The sequence below is a fragment of the Martes martes genome, assembly GCF_963455335.1.
Source record: "Martes martes genome assembly, chromosome: 4".
NCBI lineage: Eukaryota > Metazoa > Chordata > Mammalia > Carnivora > Mustelidae > Martes > Martes martes.
This window is the reverse complement of record NC_137891.1, coordinates 28961625-28981573: the sequence shown is the minus strand read 5'-3', so window position 1 is coordinate 28981573 and position 19949 is coordinate 28961625. Positions and strand designations below refer to the sequence as shown.

General features: G+C 34.1%; 1 protein-coding gene across 2 annotated transcripts in view; it reads right to left on the bottom strand.

The window, feature by feature from the left end:
• The window catches only part of NUDCD1 (NudC domain containing 1), an 80653-nt gene that overhangs the window by 31812 nt on the left and 28892 nt on the right, over window positions 1-19949 (bottom strand). For both annotated transcript variants that reach the window (XM_080801353.1, XM_080801354.1), the window contains 4 exons: window positions 19058-19240; window positions 14862-15066; window positions 9006-9150; window positions 4427-4552 (listed from right to left, as the gene is read on the bottom strand). In XM_080801353.1, coding sequence (XP_080657479.1) covers window positions 4427-4552; window positions 9006-9150; window positions 14862-15066; window positions 19058-19240 — 659 coding nt within the window. The remainder of the gene's footprint in view (window positions 1-4426; window positions 4553-9005; window positions 9151-14861; window positions 15067-19057; window positions 19241-19949) is intronic.

The window sequence follows — 19949 nt, the reverse complement described above, 5'->3', positions numbered from 1 at the left end:
ACCACTAAGCAAAAACCTACAGTACACACACAAAAGATAAAGGAATCTAAGTATTCCACTCTAGAAAATCATCAAATCACAAAGAAAGACAGAGAAGAAAAGAACAGAGAAACTATAAAATAGCCAGAAAATAAGTAGCAAATGGCAATAAGTACATACCTATCAATAATTAATTAAAATGTAAATGAACTCTCCAATAAAAATACAGAGTCGCTTAAAGAAAAAGAAGAAAAAAAAAACAAAAAACAGGACCCATCTATATGCTGCCTAGAAGCGACTCACTTCAGATGTAAGGACACACATAGATCAAAAGTGAAGGGATGGAGAAAATACTTCATTCAGTGGAAACCTAAAGAAAGTTGGGGTAGCTATACTTACATCAGACGAAACAGATTTTAAGACAAAGACTGTAATAAGAGACAAACAAAGTCATTATATAATGATAAAAAGGTCACTCTAATAAGAGAATGTAACATTTGTAAATATTTATGAAGCCAACACAGAAACACCTACATACATAAAGCAAATATTAACAGACCTGAAGGAATATAATATAATAATAGGGGACTTTAATATCCCACTTTCACCAAAGATCATCCACTCAGAAAAATCATTAAGACAGACTTAAGAGACTTACATATAACATTCCATCCAAAAGCAATAGAGTAGACATTCTTCTAAAGTGAACATGGAACACTCTCCAGAATAGATGAGATATTGAGGCACAGAAAAAGTCTTAATAAATTTAAGAAGACTGAGATCTTATCAAGCACTTTTCTGATCACAATGGTATGAAATTACAATCATTTACAAGGATAAAACCGGAAAACTCAGAAATATGTGGAGATTAAAAAACATGCTATAAAACAACCAATGGGTCAAAAAGAAAGCAAAAGAGAACTCAAAAAATACCTTGAGACAAAAGAAAATGGAAATACAATATACCAAAACATTTGGAATGAAGCAAAAGCATTTCTAAGACTGAAGAGCAATAAATTACTACCTCAAGAAACAAGAAAAATCACAAATAAGCAACCTAATGTTATACCTCAAGGAGCGAGAAAAAGAACAAAGCCCGAAGTTAGTAAAAAGAAGGAAATAAAGATCAGAGTAGAAATAAATGATAGTTTCATTGATCTTTCCTACTGTCTTTTTAGTCTCTAAAAGCTGGTTCTTTAGAAAAGATAAACAAAATTGACAAACCTCTAGCAAGACTTAAACTTGCCAAGGAAAAAGAATGAACTCAAAATCAGAAATGAAAAAGTTACAATGGATACCACAGAAATACAAAGGATCATGAGACTACCATGAACAATTATACATCAACAAATAGGACAACCTTAAGAAATGGATGAAGTGATCGGTTATCAAAAACCTCCTTATACAGTCCAGGACAAGACAGCTTCACTGGTGAATTCTACCATACACTTAAATAAAAATTAATACCAATCTTTTTCAAAGCCTTCCAAAAATAGAAGAGGAGGGAACACTTCCAAACTCATTTTATAAGGCCAGCATTGCCCTGATGACAAAAATGCCACAAGAAAATAAAATTACAGGCAATACTGATGATAAACACAGATGCTAAACTCCTCAACGAAATATTAACAAAATGAATGAATACATAAAAAGCTTCATACAATAAGGCCAAGTGAGGTTTATTTCAGAAATGCAAGGGTTCAATATCTCTAAATTAATATGATATTCCACATCAATAAAATGAAGAAAACAATCATATGATCATTTCAATACATGCAGAAAAAGCATCTGACAAAATTCAACATTTATAAAAACTCTAAAAAAGTGGGTACAAGAGAGAACACACCTCAACATAATAAAGGCCACATATGACAAGCCCACAGCTAATATCAAACTCAACAGTGAAAAGTTAAAAGCTTTTCTTCAAAGATCAAGAATAAGAAAAGGATACCCACTCTTACCACATTTATTTGACATAGTATTGGAAATCCTAAGCATAACAATTTGGCAGGAAAAAGAAAGAAAAGGCATCCAAGTCAAAGGAAGAAGTAAAACTGTCACTATTTGCAGATGACATATTACATAGAAAACCCTAAAGACTCTAGCAAAAAACTGTTAAAACAAATTTAGTAAAGTTGCAGGATGCAAAGTCAAAATTCAGAAGCCGTTGTTTCTATATACTAGTTACATACTGTTGGAAATAGAAATTAAGAAAATAATCTCACTAACAATTGCACTGAAAAGAATAAATTAGGAATGAATTCAACCAAGGAGGTCAACAATCTGTACACTGAAAACTATAAGATACCAACGAAAGAAACTGAAAAAACAAAAATAAATGGAAAGATGTTCCATGCTCATGGAATGGAAAAACTGTTAAAATGTCCATATTAAGCAAAGCAATTTAGAGTCAATAATATTCCTATCAAAATTCCAATGGCTTTTTTCTCAGAAACAGAACAAAATCCTAACATTTATATGGAACTACCAAAGATCCCAAATAGCCAACATAATCTTTTAAAAAATGCTTCCTGATTTCAAACTATATTACAAAGCTATAGTAATCAAAACAGTATAGTATTGGCATAAAAACAGACACAGAAATGGAACAGAGTCCAGAAGTAAAACCACCTATATATGCTCAATTTATAATAAAGGAGCTAAGAATACACAATGAAGAAAGGAGAGTCCCCCTTCAACAAACAGTGTTGGGAAAACTGGACCAAAATTGGACCACTATCTTTACATCATACACAAAAACTCACTCAAATGGATTAAAAAGTTTAACTTAAGACCTAAAATCACAAAACTCCTAAAAGAAAACAGAAGCAGCATTAAGCTTCTTGACATCGGTCTTGGCAATGATTTTTTGGAGCAAAGGCAACAAAAGCAAAAGTAATAAGCGGGACTATTTTGAACCAAAAAAACGTCTGAACAGCAAAGAAAATGATCAACAAAATGAAAAGGCAACCTCCTGCATAGGAAAAAAAAAAATCTGTAAATCATATCTGATAAGGGGTTAACATCCAAAATTTATAAAGAACAGTAATTACACAGCCAAAAACAATGCAATTAAAAAATGATTAAGGGAATTAAACAGCTATTTTTTCCAAAAAAGATCTACAAAGATGGCCAACTTGTACACGAAAAGGTGCTCAACAACATTAAGCATCAAGAAATGTAAATCAAAACCACCATGAGATATGCCTTCACACCTCACACCTGATGGTGGCTGGGGGATGGATTAAGGGTGTCAACAGGTATAAACTTCCAGTTATAAGTAAGTATTGGGTATTATAAGGTATAGCACAGTGACTACAGTTAATAGTATTATACTTCATATTTGAAATTATTAACAGAGCAGACCTTAAAAGTTCTCATTATAAGAGAAAAATTTCTAACTATGTATGGTGACAAACATTAACTAGACTTATTGTGGTGATCATTTTGCAATTTATACAAACAGCAAATGATTGGAGTTAAGCCAGCAATTAACACTGAACTGTGATTAAACAGTTTTAGGGTATGTACAAAATACTGAAAATATTTTATCAAATATCATCTCTAAAAACTATGGTACAATAAAGAACTTTATGTATGCTTCTTAACTTTCTCAAGACATAACCTACTTTTAATGGAGACTACCATATATGCTCTTTAAGAACACATTTTACAAAGAAGATCATACAAGTCATTCAGAAACACCAAAACAAAATAAAGGAAAAAATTCTTCACAAAAGAGTCAAAAGTAATTATGAAACAGTCAAAAATAAAAAAATCACAGACTAAAAATCCTGTATCTTGCACACCAATTAGTAAAGATCAAACAAAAAAACTGAAGGAGCAGGTAAAGATGCAATGAAATAGGTAATAACTGCTAACATGAATGAGACTGTAGATTTAATCTGACTTCTGTAACTCTATTAAAGAAAACACCTGAATATAGAAAAAGACTTTATGTAAAGAAGGGATGTTTCAAAAATAGCATCATCATGAATAATACAATTTTAAAAATGTATTAAAAGTGTATCCTATAATCTGTAGGACTACTATACACACATACACACAAGAACACCAACAATAACATTATATAGTGTCACCCAGCCTTTAAACCAGATTGAAATAAGAACATGAAGAAAACTTGTATCATAATTTCAAATGAAAAAAGATATGGTTATTATAAATTAGTTGTAACTATATATAAAAACCTGAATAGAAAAAAGCCAATCACAAGATATCAAATATGCAACAGTACCAAAACAACACAACATTGTTTTATTGGGGATGCTGGTATGAAACTGCAACTTCATGGACTGATGAGTTTTAGATCATAGCCAGTAAACTGCCAATCAAGCCAGCTTTGCAAATTACATATTTGGTGAATTATCATCTCACGTAACTTGTACTTACTCATAAATTTTTAGAAATATAATGATCAAGAACTTACCACATGAGTAGTTTTTAATGTACTGCCATCAAATCTGCATAAACTGGAGCTCTCTTCAAAGAAAATGTCACATTCTTCTAACTCTTGAGCATTACATGGAGGTTTTTCTTTATCTGGATTTGGATTCTTAAGACCAGAAAACAAAATAAATAAATAAACCTTCAACAATAAGAGAATGGATATCTTCATTCTTAAAAAGATCAAGATTATAGCAGTAATTAAAAACTAAATTTCAGGCCCACGACCATTAAATGCTAATCAACAAAAACAGAAATGACAGAATAATGAAATCACCAGAAAAAGATATTAAAACAGGTTTTATAAACATGTTCTATATACTCAAAGATGTAAAGAAAAACATGTATATGTTGACAGAGGTATGGAAGACATAAAAAAGAACCAAACTGAACTTCTAAATATGAAAATATAATATCTGAAATGGAAACCAAAAAAGATGGGATTGGCAACTAATGAAACATGGCAGAAGACCTGTGAGCTGGAAACAAAGCAATAGCCCATCTAAAATGAAACACAGAGAGAACAAAAAAAAAAAAGGGGGGGGGGGAAGACCAACAACAAACAAAACCCCCCAGAACTGCAGTAACCTGTGGAACAGTATCAAATGGTCTAACACATGAGTAATTAGAAGGGGGCAGGAAGAATGGAAACAAATTTGAAGAAATGGTCATAAATGATGAAAACTATAATCCTATAGATTCAAAAAGGTCAAAGAAACATCAAAAAAACTCACTGCAAATCACATTATAATGAAATTATTGAAAAGCAGTAATAAGGAAAATATCTTAAGAAAGTAGCCAGAGGAGGAAAAAAATAACACATTAAGAACAGAGGAACAAAGATACAAATGATAGCCAGCCTCTCGGCAGAAACAATGCAAGCCAGAAAACAATGGAGTAGAACTGAAGTGATGAAAGGGGGGAAACCATCAACCTTGACTCACACATACTTAACAAAGATACTAAAAAAGGAATACAGCATTAATATTTTTGTAGCAAACAGAAGCTGAGAGAATTTACCCAGCAAATCTATACTATAAGAAATGCTAAAGGAAGTTCTTCAGCCAGGAGAAAAATGACAACAGATGGAAATGTGAACCAACAGGAAGAAATGTAGAACCAAGGAAATGACAGATACGTGGGGCAATTTAAGATTTTCCTGCCCATATTTCTAATCTCTTGAAAAGAACACTGATTTAAGTTAAAATAATAATGTATCATTGAGTTTATTACATGAAGAAATAAAAAGTATGAAAAGAATAACAGAAAGGATGAATAGAAATCTGTAAGTTCTTAAGTTATGAGTGAAAAATTTTTGACAAAGATGGTAATGAGTTAAAGGTGTACAGTGTAAACTCCGGAACCACTAAACACACACACACACACACAAATATCCAACCAAACAAAAACACAGAGGTATAGCTAGTAAGATAAAAGTGGAGATAAGTAGATTCATTAATTTTCATAATTTCAATTGCTTAAATGCAAGAATCACTGTCTGGTCTTATATCCCTCAGAGTAAAAGAATCATAATGCTCAACTGATAAATTGCATTTACATACATACACAGAAATATAATTCTACAACTGATCAAATGTCCACATACCCAATTTGCCAAAATGCTGTCATGTTATTGAGAACTTAGTGAAACGACCTGAGAAAGCCTCTGAAACTAAATGGTTGGGAGTTACAGATCTATATTATCAAACCTGTACATGTTCCACCCGGCATATGGAGCCACCTAGTTGTGGTTGTCTGCTCCAGCCTACACATCGATGGAAACAATCCGGGTTGCTATGCTTGGCTGGGAAGGCAATATCAGCAATTAGGTGGGGCCATTTTTTCAGTGATTCAAGAATATAAGTATGTCCAGTAGCATACAGAAGGCATCCTCTGCACTTCTCCCTCCTTTCCCTTTTCCATTACCCATATGCTGAAAAGGGCAAAATTAAAAGGTCAGGACCATCAAGGTAGCCAGATTTTAATAGGACAAGATTAGAGAGAAAGGGGAATTACAGAGAAGAGAACCCAAGACTCTGCTATTTCTCTGTGTCATTTACAGATTTTCAAGCTGAGCTGGAAAAAGAGAAGTGGAAAGAAGAAGCAGGCAAGGGGCTCCAAAGCTGAGTGTTGATGTTACTGAAGTGCCTGGGAGACAAAAATTAGAGGACAGGGCCCACACAGAAGCCCTGATAAACATCCTAGACTTTCATTTGAGATTCATGAAAAGTTCTGCGTAGGAGTAAGAACAAACGAGGAGTATCAGCATATAAAAAACATGGAAATACAGTACCAAATCAAATCAAGCCTTAATAGGGTTAAGAAGATAAGCTGAAATTTGGGAGGATGAAGGTGAAGTATTGTTCAGAATGAAGTACATAGCATTAAGTATCTTCAATAGAAAAGTGGGTTTAAAAAGCCATCATCTAAACTTTCACTTTTAAAAATAGAGCAAAATAAATCCAAAGTAAGGAAAAAGGAGAAAATAATGTAATAACAGAAATGAAATTGGAATCTGAAAAAACAACAACAAAAAACAATGGAAATAGATGCCAAAAATAATTGCTATACCTAATAAATTAAATTCATGGTTAAAAACCTCCAAAAAAGAAAACTCCAATCTAGATGGTCTCACTGGTAAATTCTATATTTAAAGAAATAATGCCAATTCTTTTTTTTTTTTTTTTTAAGATTTTATATATTTGCCAGAGAGAGAGAGAGAGAGAGAGAGAACACACAAGCAGGCAGAGAGGCAGGCAGAGAGGCAGGCAGAGGCAGGCAGAGCAAGGAGCCCGATGCGGGACTCGATCCCAGGACCCTGGGATCATGACCTGAGCCGAAGGTAGCGGCTTAACCAACTGAGCCACCCAGGCGTCCCGAAATAATGCCTATTCTATACAATCTCTTCCAGAACTAGAATAAGCAGTAAACACTTCCCTACTCATCTTATGACATCAGCATTACCCGGATATCAAAACTGGACAACAACAGTAAAAAGACAAAACAAAAACTACAGACCAATATTCCTCCTAAATATAGATGCAAAAGTCCTCAATAACATTTAGCAAATCCAAACCAGTAATATGTAAATAGGATAATACATCATGACCAATTTGGGTTTATAAACCACAAAAAAAGAAAATGTATTTGACAGAATTCTATAGCCTTTCATGATTCAAAGCACTCAGTTTAACAAATTGAAGAATATGTCCTCGTCATGACAAAAATAACCCATAATACTTAACAGTGAAATATTCAGTTATTTTTCTAAGATTACAAATGAGGCAAGAATATCTGCATTCACTATTTATCATTTCTATTTTCCAATGAAGTAAAGGTTCTAAACAATGCAGAATGGCAAGAAAAAGTATAAAGATTTGAAATACACCAGACAGCCTTCAGTTGCAGATAATAAGATTCTATGTCTTTTTCTAAAATGTAACAAACACATTGGTTTTCAGCCATAACTTACTCATACAGACCAATATTCATTTGAAATAATCAAGCTTAAAAGGCAGTTAACAGCAATAATCTACAATATCAAAACAAACCTTCTAACATAAAAAAACCCCACAAAACTCCACTACTGTAACTATATTATAATATTATATTATATTCCACAGTACAACACAATAAATACTTGCTTAAGGAACATAACAGGGCAAAGCAGTCTGCATGGTTTATTTTAACACCAGGACTATGAAATTAAAGTTTCATGGTCTTACACATGAATTCTAGTGATTCCTGAAATTTTAATTTAATGCTGGCAAACATGAAACTTGGTTTCTCCATTTTGGCCATGCTTGCTTTTTGACACAGACATTTACTTTCAGTATTCTAATTTCTTTCCTATTTTAGGATTCAATTAACCCTATAGTACAACTATGTCTTCATATAGTTTTTTCCTCATCGTTCTAACTCCAAGCGGCAATAAATCAGATATTTTACATGTGCTGATATAATTTTTGGTGAATAAACATATAACTGAAATTCTAGTATGCTTTATTCAAATTTTTAACATTATCTTAAAAGTTATCAGATTGGAACACTTCAACAAAATCTCATAGTTGAATGAGTAGTGTAGTATTATAATCACTGCAATGAATTACTTTGAGAATTAAAATTAATTATAGTGTATATTTATACCCCTAGTGATAGTCTAAGATAACCTAAAATATTTCAATGATGACAAGTAGATTATTAGCATAGGTAGATAGTAAAATCATAATTTTTGTCCATACCAGTATTGGTCTACTGATTGTCCTAAAGGAAAATATATATATTTATGTGTGTATATGTGTGTATATATATGTATACATATATATATGTACATAGAGATATATACATACATGAACACCCACCTTATACAATGACCCCACACATACATGTTTTCATGTAGTGTAAGGAATGAGTATTAGAATTTTAAGCTACAAACACCAATCCTTAGTGCCTAATCTGTGTCTCTAACATTACCAAATGTAAAATAATGTTTGAAAAACATGGCATAATCCTCACATAGTTCTGGGCCTTTGGAAAATGACACTACTACTGCAATTGCTTACCAGTTCTTCAGAGGTCAAATGCATTAAACGTTCAGCTATTGCAGCACACTGTGCTGAGTCTCTTATAAACTCTCCTTGTTTATCACCAACCACTAGCTCTGGCCATGTTAGTCCTTCATTCTTTTTAGTCAAGAAAATCTCCAAGCTAGAAGTTAAACAAGAAAAGTAATGTTACATTAAGCAACTATATGAATTATATAATCAACACCACACAGAAGAATCTTCCATTGAATTTATCCCCCTTTGGTGTCCAGCCAGACATGTTTTACAAAACATGTGTTAGTTTTAGTATTGCATACTGGAATATGGATAGAAAATCTGTAATCCAAGGATAAATAACTTATACTTAATAAACAAACAAAAAAATATCACTGGAAGTGGTATGTCAGATGGCCTGATGAGAAGATTGACTGGCAAGAGTGAGACCACCTAGAAAGTACTGTTGTAGTCCAAGTATGCAGTGTGTTAGTGAAAGTAAGTGACGAATAAGCAGTATGGATCCATGAGATCTTTTACTAGGCATTCGAATGGTGGTGGTGGTGAGGGTGATGACTGAAGTGGGCACACAAAGTTAACTGCACAGGGACTATAACTAAAGGTACCTCCTTGTGCATGGAGCCAAAAAGTAGTTTCATGTCCCCAAACTAGCAGTCATGATATTTAATTATTAATGTAAAACATCAGGCAACTTAGATCAATACAAATGTTAATTTTTAAAATACATATTTTAAAGAACTGAAAAGAAAGTAGAAATAAATTTGGTAACTCTTTAGGAGAAAAAAAGTTGTTAATTTGGTCTCTATCAACTGAAAATCTAATTCCATACATTTAAGCCATTAAACACAAATTCCAAATACGCTAAAAAGGGCCTATCAGTGAATCCTAGGATTAAGGTGTGATGCAGCAGGAAGGGGAAAGAGTTGAGTCAGGGCAGACTGTGGTCACAGGAGATGTCCAAGTGCCTCTTGAATAGCAAGGGAAATTCACGTAAGCAGCTTTAGGAGTAGCTGTTGCTGTAACACAAAGGAAAGTGGGGGTGGTGGTAGCTGTTCCATAGGAAAGCAACCTTGCCATGTGCCATCTCTGGTACACGTGTGCCACTAACCCATGCCCGTGCCCTGGAACACAACTGCAAGGAAAAACTTCAAGGACACAATAATAACTATTATCATAATTATCAAATAGAACATGCAAACCTATCAGTTATTCTTTTTCAAAGCTGTTATTATCACCACCTCATGAATTAATTACAGCAGTTTACATTTTTCTGAAACTGCTTATTTTACGAGACAATACAAAATATCTTTTCTATGTAATGAGTTCCTATCATTAGCATTAAAAATTACTACCATAATACAGTCTCTAAGAGAAAGGTTATCTTGAAAATAATCATGGCAATGAAGAAGAATCATGACAGCAACTCATACTTAATCTTCCCATATGCCAGGTGCTGTCAAGCATTTTAGGTGTTTTCAACTCATCGATTGCTCATGACAACCAAATAAAGTATTATTTTCATCTTCATTTTACAAATAAGAAAAAATAAATAAATAAAAGGACTGGAGAGGTTAAGTAACTTGCCAAAGTTACAAGCTAGGAAAGCAGTCTGACTCCAAGTCCAAGTTCCTCACTACTGTACTATTCTGCCTCTTTGAACGAATATATGTAAATAATTACTAAAGAAAGTTTACCATGACCAGAATATATAAGTATTGTTTGTCGTCAGTTAACCTAGAGTTCATACAATCTCATTGATAAAGAATTTGTGAACCATCTTTAAATTTGCATACTTAGGGTGCCTGGGTGGCTCAGTGGGTTAAAGCCTCTGCCTTCGGCTCAGGTCATGATCCCAGGGTCCTGGGATCGAGCTCCACATCGGGCTCTCTGCTCAGCAGGGAGCCTGCTTCCTCCTCTCTCTGCCTGCTTCTCTGCCTACTTGTGATCTCTGTCTGTCAAATAAATAAATAAAATCTTAAAAAAAAAAATTGCACATTTAGTGCAACCCTTTTAGCACCACTGCATTTCTTTTTTTTTTTTTTTTAAGATTTTATTTATTTATTTGACAGAGAGAGATCACAGTAGACAGAGAGGAAGGCGGAGAGAGAGAGGGGGAAGCAGGCTCCCTGCCGAGCAGAGAGCCCGATGCGGGACTCGATCCCAGGATCCTGAGATCATGACCTGAGCCGAAGGCAGCGGCTTTAACCCACTGAGCCACCCAGGCGCCCCAGCACCACTGCATTTCTACATTTTGAAACTAGTATCATAACCTATCATCCAAGCAAAAAAGAACATATAACGTAATAACCTAGACTAGTTAATAAATCCTTCCAAAGTGAGACGGAACATTATTAAAAAATAAGAGATATAAATAATTTAACCAGGAACAGAGAATCATGTTTTTAAACCAATGACACCACCAACATGTCACTGTAATTATCTTTTGTAATATAAAATTGTAATCAAGTACCTCAAATTTAATGGGAAAATAATACTCAGGTATTAAATGCTGAACTCTAAAGCTTTGCTGGGTTACTGCTTCCTGACTTCTATTAATAATATGTTATAGCTGGTTTGCCAATTTATAAATGCTACCCTCGAATCTCATATGTTTAAATAGAATGTGGAGATACAAAATATTTCTTAAAGAACCTTTAAAAAAAAAAAGATTTTATTTATTTATTTGACAGACAAAGATCACAAGTAGGCAGAGAGGCAGGCAAAGAGAGAGGAGGAAGCACGCTCCCCGCTGAGCAGAGAGCCTGTTGCAGGGCTCGATCCCAGGACCCTGAGATCATGACCTGAGCCAAAGACAGAGGCTTTAACCCACTGAGCCACCCAGGCGCCCCTCTTAAAAACCTTTTAACTAAGTTTTTAAAAGATGTTAAAAAATATAAAGGGACTAAGGGTATACCTATCATGACAACCGTTAAGTACAGAACTGTTGAATCATTATATTATAAAACTGAAACTAATATAATACTGTATATTAATTATGCTTCAATTAAAAATAAAATAGGGGTGCCTGGGTGGCTCAGTGGGTTGGGCCTCTGCCTTTGGCTCAGGTCATGATCTCAGGGTCCTGGGATGGAGTCCTGCATCAGGCTCTCTGCTAGGCGGGGAGCCTGCTTCCCCCTCTCTCTCTGCCTGCCTCTCTGCCTACTTGTGATCTCTCTCTGTCAAATAAATAAAATCTTTAAAAAAATAAAATAAAATAAAATTAGGAAAGAGTAATTTTCTGAGACTCTGTTAGGAATTCAGTGTGTTAGCATGTCAAAGTTCACAAAGAATGAAGCAAAAAGCCAATGTGCTTGATTGTGGTGACCCAACCATAGTAAGATGGGTGATTACCAGAAATAATAGATTCCAGGGTTCTTTTCATCTTAGTGTCCTTTTCCAGGTAAATGGATAAACTGGTAAATGGATAAACTGTTAGCAAAATCAAGTACCTACTCATAACTGGATGTGTTAATAAGTATGGTATTCTTCACCTGATCTTAGCCAAAAGGCCGAGAAGCGATAATAAGTATGGTATTCTTAAAGAAAGAAGTTGTAAGACTGTTGGTAAGGATTCTATAAATGACTTTTATCACCTTAAAGGTGGGATTTCTGAAAACTATCTTGTCCATGAGATTGATTTTAATCTAGCTCAGATCAACTTTTCACTCTCCCACTAAAAGAGTAATACTTTAATGAGAATTACAATAAAAGTGTTTTCATAAATATTTGCAGGAGTGATTATGAAAAATGTTGGAAGAATTACAGTGATTATATAAATATACCATGATTAAAACTGGTTACCCAAGAATTAGTAGAACAGCTCAAGAAAAACCCATGTGCCAAAACAGAAAGACAAGGGATCAGATTACAGAAACCATTATTCTTTTTTGTTGAATTCAGTGAATACTGAATACTGAAGAGTTCAATAATTCTTTTTTTTTTTTAAAGATTTTATTTATTTATTTGACAGACAGAGATCACAGGTAGGCAGAGAGGCAGCCAGAGAGAGGAAGGGAAGCAGGCTCCCTGCTGAGCAGAGAGCCTGATACGGGGCTCGATCCCAGGACCCTGGGATCATGACCCGAGCCGAAGGCAGAGGCTTTAACCCACTGAGCCACCCAGGTGCCCCGAGTTCAATAATTCTTAATAAATCATAAATGACATCATTTACTCATGAATCTATTTCTCTTACTGCATTGAAAAAGAAAAGTATAACCAAGTCACCAAACTTCCCCATGAATAAAATGAATTCAGGATCTAAAAACATAAAGCTTAAACTTTTTTGAAGCAGATACCATTTTTTTGACTTTCAGGATTTAGACTCATACCAAAGATTCAAATGGGTCTTATATTACAAATTGAAAATTATATTTAAGGTAAAAATATCTAATTTTAACCCACTTCTGACCAAATTTGACCTTTTTTATCACAGAATGTAGTGATTACTAACACTTAATTTATAATGAAAGAGTAATTTTATTAATCCAAATACCTAAGAAGTGTGTAAGGGATCTGGGACAACAAATTTCCAAAGGGGACTAAAAGCAGAAGGTTACAGTTTTATAAGACACTCAACCTTTACCTATTTGTTTTACATATTCCTTTTAACTGAGGTTTTTATAGATAAAATTCAGATTTTATATGTAGAATTTATTGAGTTTGACACCTGTGTCACTCAGTGAAGCTACTGAATCATCTAGAGAGTCATTCATTGTTTTTTTTTCCTAAAGATTGTATTTATTTATTTGACACAGAGAGAGATCACAAGTAGGCAGAGAAGCAGGTAGAGAGAGAGAGGGGGAAGCAGGCTCCCTGCTGAGCAGACAGCCTGACTCGGGGCTCAATCCCAGGACCCTGAGATCATGACCTGAGCCGAAGGCAGAGGCTTAACCCACTGAGCCACCTAGGCGCCCCCAGAAAGTCCTTTATTGTACCAAAAGATTGCAAACAGTCAAAATATCCAGTAATACAGGACCATTTTTTAAAAATGGTTGTGCAGTTGACTGAATAAAATACCATAAATAGCCATAAAGGAGAATAAATCATTAGGTATACATTATGGAAAGTTATCCAAGATTAACTGTTGAAAGTCAACAAGAGTAAGCTGTAAAAAACTATATACAGTTATGTTGAAATCTTTTTTGTTCAAAAAAATATAAATCTGTTTGACTATGCCTAAAATACCTGTAGAAGGAAACTAATAATAGTGGTTATGGGGAGAAGGGTGACTGGAGGGCCTGGGCTGGAGGGAGCCTTCATACTGTTTACCCCTTTATATATCTTAAAATTTAAAGAACAAGAATTATTATCTAGTTGACAAACTGAAATTAATAAGAGAAAATTAGTTAAAAAATTTTAAAGTATTAATTAAAATAAATAACCATTTTAGGGGTACATGGGTGGCTCAGTAGGTTAAGTGTCTGCCATTGGCTCAGGCCATAACTCTGGGGTCCTGGGATTTGAGTCCTGCATAGGGCTCCCTGCTCAGTGGGTAGTCTGCTTCTCCCTCTTCCTCGGCCCTACCCCAACTTGTGTGCAGGCTCTCTCATTAAAAACAAAAACAAAAACATTTTTATCTATTAATTATTACTGTTAATATTGTTATGATTATATTCAGAGCTGGTAATGAAAAGTTCTACCACAGAATGCAAACAATGACTACAGTAGCATCTTTAATCTTACTGATAATTATACTTTTTGATATAGTACCTCCATTTTTCATCTATCTTAAGAAATAAATCAGCAATATAGACAGACCTATTATAGTATTCAACTTTGGTGTAAACACTGTGGAAAGGATAAAAAAACCAGAAAACAAAAAACAGAAATTCAAATATAAATACAACTATCTATATATACCTATTATTCTCTTTAATTATCCATGTACTGCTTTCTTGATCAATAGATGAATAAAGATTTCCTTCCAGAAACCTCTGACCCTTCAGTACAATGTTGATGTGCTCAGGCAAAAACTGTACTTGAATGTCCTCCTTAGAACTGCCTTCTGGAAGCCGTACTGTTACTGTCAAATCATCTTCAGTCTGTTGCCAGTAATATAGAGGTTCTGTCAGAAAAAGAAAAATACATACTGTAATAAAAAAATATGAATAGAGTACATAAAGTTAAGAGTCTAGAGCATACAAAAGAACACCTATCTAAAAGAATCTTAGCATAATTTCTAGTGATCTTACAAAAAAAATTATTTATAAACAAACACATACAGATCTCTTTAGGGAATTTTCAGAGTTATAATAATTGTACCTGACATTTCCTCTTCCAGGCTTACCTAATGTTTCAGGGACATAAACACTCATAAAATACTAGTAAGAGCAATCCTTTATCCCCATTCATTCTCTCCCTTCCTCCCAGTTCCCCTCTTTTCCTCCTTCTTACTCTTCTCTTCACACATATGAACACACACAGTGGATTTCTAGTTCTAAAGAATGACAAATATGTCATGAACCACTGTGTGAAACTTTCACCACTGCCTTGATTTGCCCTAATGATGTAACTCTGTGACATACGAGACCACTACTTGGTGAGATACAAATCCAAACAAAAATAAAAGATATTATTTATTTACAAAGGAACTAGCTATTCTATCCCACAACTTCGTTGCATGAAAGCAATTTCATAGGAAATTCAAGGGCTGTCAGTGTATTTGTTTTAAGTTCCCAATGAATGAATCCTCTCTTCGCCTCCTTCTCGATCTCTTTGGCTTATCTTCTAAAAAGCCAGTTACTGAAGAAATACCTTAAAACCCTTCATACCACAACCATGAAATAAGAAAACAGGGCTTAAGCACAAAAAGAATAAACTTTTGCTTAATGATATCCATAAACATTAATCTGTCCACATGCTCATTAGAAAGGAGTATGATACAGTGGTTAGGAACTAGTACTCCAGAGCTGACTAGTCATCTGAATCTTGGCTCAACCATTTATTAATTTTGGCATGCAATTCATCTCTGACCCTCTTTTTTCTAATCAGCAAAATAAAGTAACAAAATCTTACATATCTCACAGAACTACTAAAATTTAAGAGTTAATACATATAAAATATTTAATTATCAATCTTGTTAATTAAATATACCATAAACCCTCACTAAATGTGGGTTAATATTCTTGTTTTGGGGTTATTACTTTTTTTATTTTTCAGATTTATGTAAAAACTGTGAGTACTAGATATGCTTGAAGATATAACATTAAGTATGATATATCTTCTTAAAGGGTCACTTCTATCTGATGTTTAATAAAATCTAACAAGCATGATATTGTAGAAATATAAAAATAAATTTTTAGTATAAAATTTTACTTTGGATTAACTTCTGGCTTGTATCACATTCCTTTAAGCTGGCTCTCAGAACCTCTCTCACCTTTTTAGAAGTACTTTTAATATAAACTCACTAGAAGTTTCAACTGTAGCTTAAAAGATTGATAACTATAAACTCCTTAAGGCAAGTGATTTGTTTCACTGAATTTTCTGTCTACCACAAAAATTAACAAGGCAGTTTATATGTAACCATGACTCCATGGATAACTTCTGGTAGATACGGATTAGAGGAAGAGTCTACAAAATCACAGGAGTTTTTAGTAAAAATTAAAGGCCATAGAAGTAGACTAAAGGGAAAGCCAGAATTTTTTAAACCTCTCTCCACTGAAAGTTATACAAACAACTAAATAATTTCCTCAATTGTTGGTTGCTGAATGCCTTTCCGTGTTTTTAGGAATCACGTTTTAAGTCTTTAAAAAAAAAAAAAAAAAAAAGGATTTTATTTATTAGAGAGAGACAGCCAGAGCCCACCAATGTGGGGAATGGCAGAGGGAGAAGGAAAAGCAGGCTCCCCACTGAGCAGGGAGCCCGTTCATGATCTGAGCTAAAGGCAGATGCTTAATTGACTGAGCCACCCGGGCGTCCCACATCTTAAGTCTTTCAAAGGAAATGCTATTGGGGCACCTGGGTGGCTCAGTCCGTTAAGCGGCTGCCATTGGCTCAGGTCATGATCCCAGTACCCTGGGATCGAGCCCTGCATCAGGCTCCCTGCTCAGTGGAGAGCCTGCTTCTCCCTCTCCCTCTGCCTGCCGCTCTGCCTACCTGTGCTCTTTATCTCTGTTGAATAACTAATAAAAATCTTTTAAAAAAAGAAAAAGAAGAAGAAAACACTATTATTTATATCATTATGACAACACCAAACAGGCAACAGACAATATTAGTCTTCTTGAGGTTTACAGAAAATGAAACCAGTATATATTCTCAGAAGATTATTTTTAAGAATGTATGCTATAATTAACAAATTATCCATAATATGAAAAAAAATTACATTTGTCATTTACAAGTAAAGGCTGTTTATTAGAAAGAAAACAGAAAAATATAGGCGATTTAAGGTTCACAGTGAAAGGGAAGAAATGACATAATGATGTATTGAGGAGTTCAATATGAATGAGAAAAAGAAGAAAAACAATACCTGAACTGGTAGGTAGTGATTTAAAAAGATGTTGTGTCCCTCCCAGGCTACCATCTGTCTTGGAACCACATGGGTGTCTCAGCTACTGGGTAAAATGGTTCCAAAGATTAGGGCATTCTTTCACTCCTTCGCAATTGCTCACCAAGAGTCCTAAAGGGCATGTGGTCTGGAGATGTGAATAGCTGTTTTGGCTAAGCTCTGGAAGACTTTACTACTACAATTAAGACAGAATAGAATTTATTTGGAAAGGGATCCTAGAGAAATCTAACAAAAAACGCATTGCATATGAAGAAACCAAGTTGCTGAGAAGCTAAATAAAAGGCATCAAGCACAATTCTCATATTCAAAGGTGCATATGTCTATAAACCTGGGAAAAATATTTTTAAAATATTTATTATGTTATTATTTTCAAATACTATTTGAAGGATTTTTGTTTAGGAAGCTCTAACTAGATAAAAATATTGAAACTAATTTTTATTTTATGTAATTAACGAAAAGGCACATTCAAAGATTAATATGTATAACTTAATTATTGTGAAACTCTCTGTTCAGTAAAATATACTATTCTCTGGCTTAATAAACATCAGAAATACGAATAGTACTATTACAGAGTGATATTCTCTTGAATATAAGAGTACATATTCTTTGTATGGAAATAGAATTTTTTAAATTTATTTATTTTTAATTTATTTATTTGAGAGAGTGAGGGCCAGGGGAAGGGGAGAGGGAGAGAACCCTCAACCAGACTCCCTGATGAGTGCAGAGCTGAAGCAAGGCTTCATCCCAGGACTCTGAGCTCATTACCTGAGCCAAAACCAAGAGTCAACACTCAACTGACTGAGCCACCCAGGCGCCCCAGTAAATACAAATTTCTTTTGAAAGACCTTATTATTGTCTTCATTTTAAAACATTACCTTCACCCATTTATTAATTTAACATTGGGAAAACTTGGTGATTTTGACCTCAAGAACTTTTTTCCATCTTAGTACTAAAAGTTAAGAACATATACTTAGTATACACCTATAATCAACAGAGTTTAACTTATTTTAAAAGATTAATATTTTCAATACTAAAATGCTAGCTTCTCAAACACCAATAACAGAGACATCATTTATTCATCTAGTAGGTATTTATTAAACATCTTAATCAGGTAAGCTAAGGTACAGATTTTTTAAAAAAATATTTTATTTGTTTATTTGACAGACAGAGATCACAAGTAGGCAGAGAGGCAGGCAGAGAGAGAGAAGGAAGCAGGCTCCCTGCTGAGCAGAGAGCCCGATGTGGGGCTCGATCCCATGGGATCATGACCTGAGCCAAAGGCAGAGGCTTTAACCCACTGAGCCACCCAGCCGCCCCTAATGTACAGATTTTTAAAAAATATTTTTGGTAATTAAATTACTAATTAAAACAGTTCATACTATTTAGATAGTACATTTTACAAAAGACTATTCTGACGAGTATAAAGGGAAATAAAAATTAAAAACCTGTCTGGTCCTAATAGAAGCCAAAACCTAACCAGGAAGACAAACCAGCCATAAATGTGTGTTGTATAAACACATACAAGCTCTATGAAGGTGAAGAGTAAAATTACCTTTGATTTTCTCTGACATGGTCTCATTCTTATTTTCTTCAAGATCTTGACCAACATGAACAAATGTGAAGGACTTGTAGGAGACAATCATCAGACCCTTCCCATCAGGCTCAATAGCAGCATAATGTGGCACTGACTTTCCACGGAGAATATCATGCTTAATAATTTCATATTTGTTAGCATCTGTAAGAAAACAAAGTATTTTAGAATAAAAAAATTACAAATGAAACACTATATTATAAAAATATTTGTATATTAGTTTTAATTAAGTATTTTAAGTGTACTATTAAAAGGCATGCCACTAAAAAAAAAAAAATAAAAAAAATAAAAATTAAAAAAAAAAAAAAAAAGGCATGCCACTGAGAGTTTTTCCTTAGGGATAAAAAGATTTATAACCTAATTTTCTGCAAATACACACTTACTTTAAAATACTAGGTCTGATGAAATCTGCTCTAGATTGTGCTTTCCAATGTGGAAAGTAGCACACTACTGGCCATAGTGGCTATTTAATAAAAATTAAGTAAAATTTAAAATTCAGTTCTTCAGGCACACTAGCCACATTTCAAATCTTCAACAGCCACACATATGGCTAGCTGCTACTGTATTAAATGGCACATATGTAAAATATGTCCACTTGGCAGACATTTTCATCGGACAACAGTGCTCTAGACTTTGAAAGTGACTAACGTACCCGAAATACCAGCTTCAGATGGATCTACCTTTTCCTTTACTATAGCCTGTCTACTTTCCCAGCAGGTACATGATAGGCATCTTCTAGAGCCACACTAAGGATAAAAGAAAGGTATGGTGTGGACTATTTTTCTGCCTATTCTAGCTATTGATAAATGGGTTTCCCTAAAATGAAATGTTTACAGTAGAAATGATTTTTATA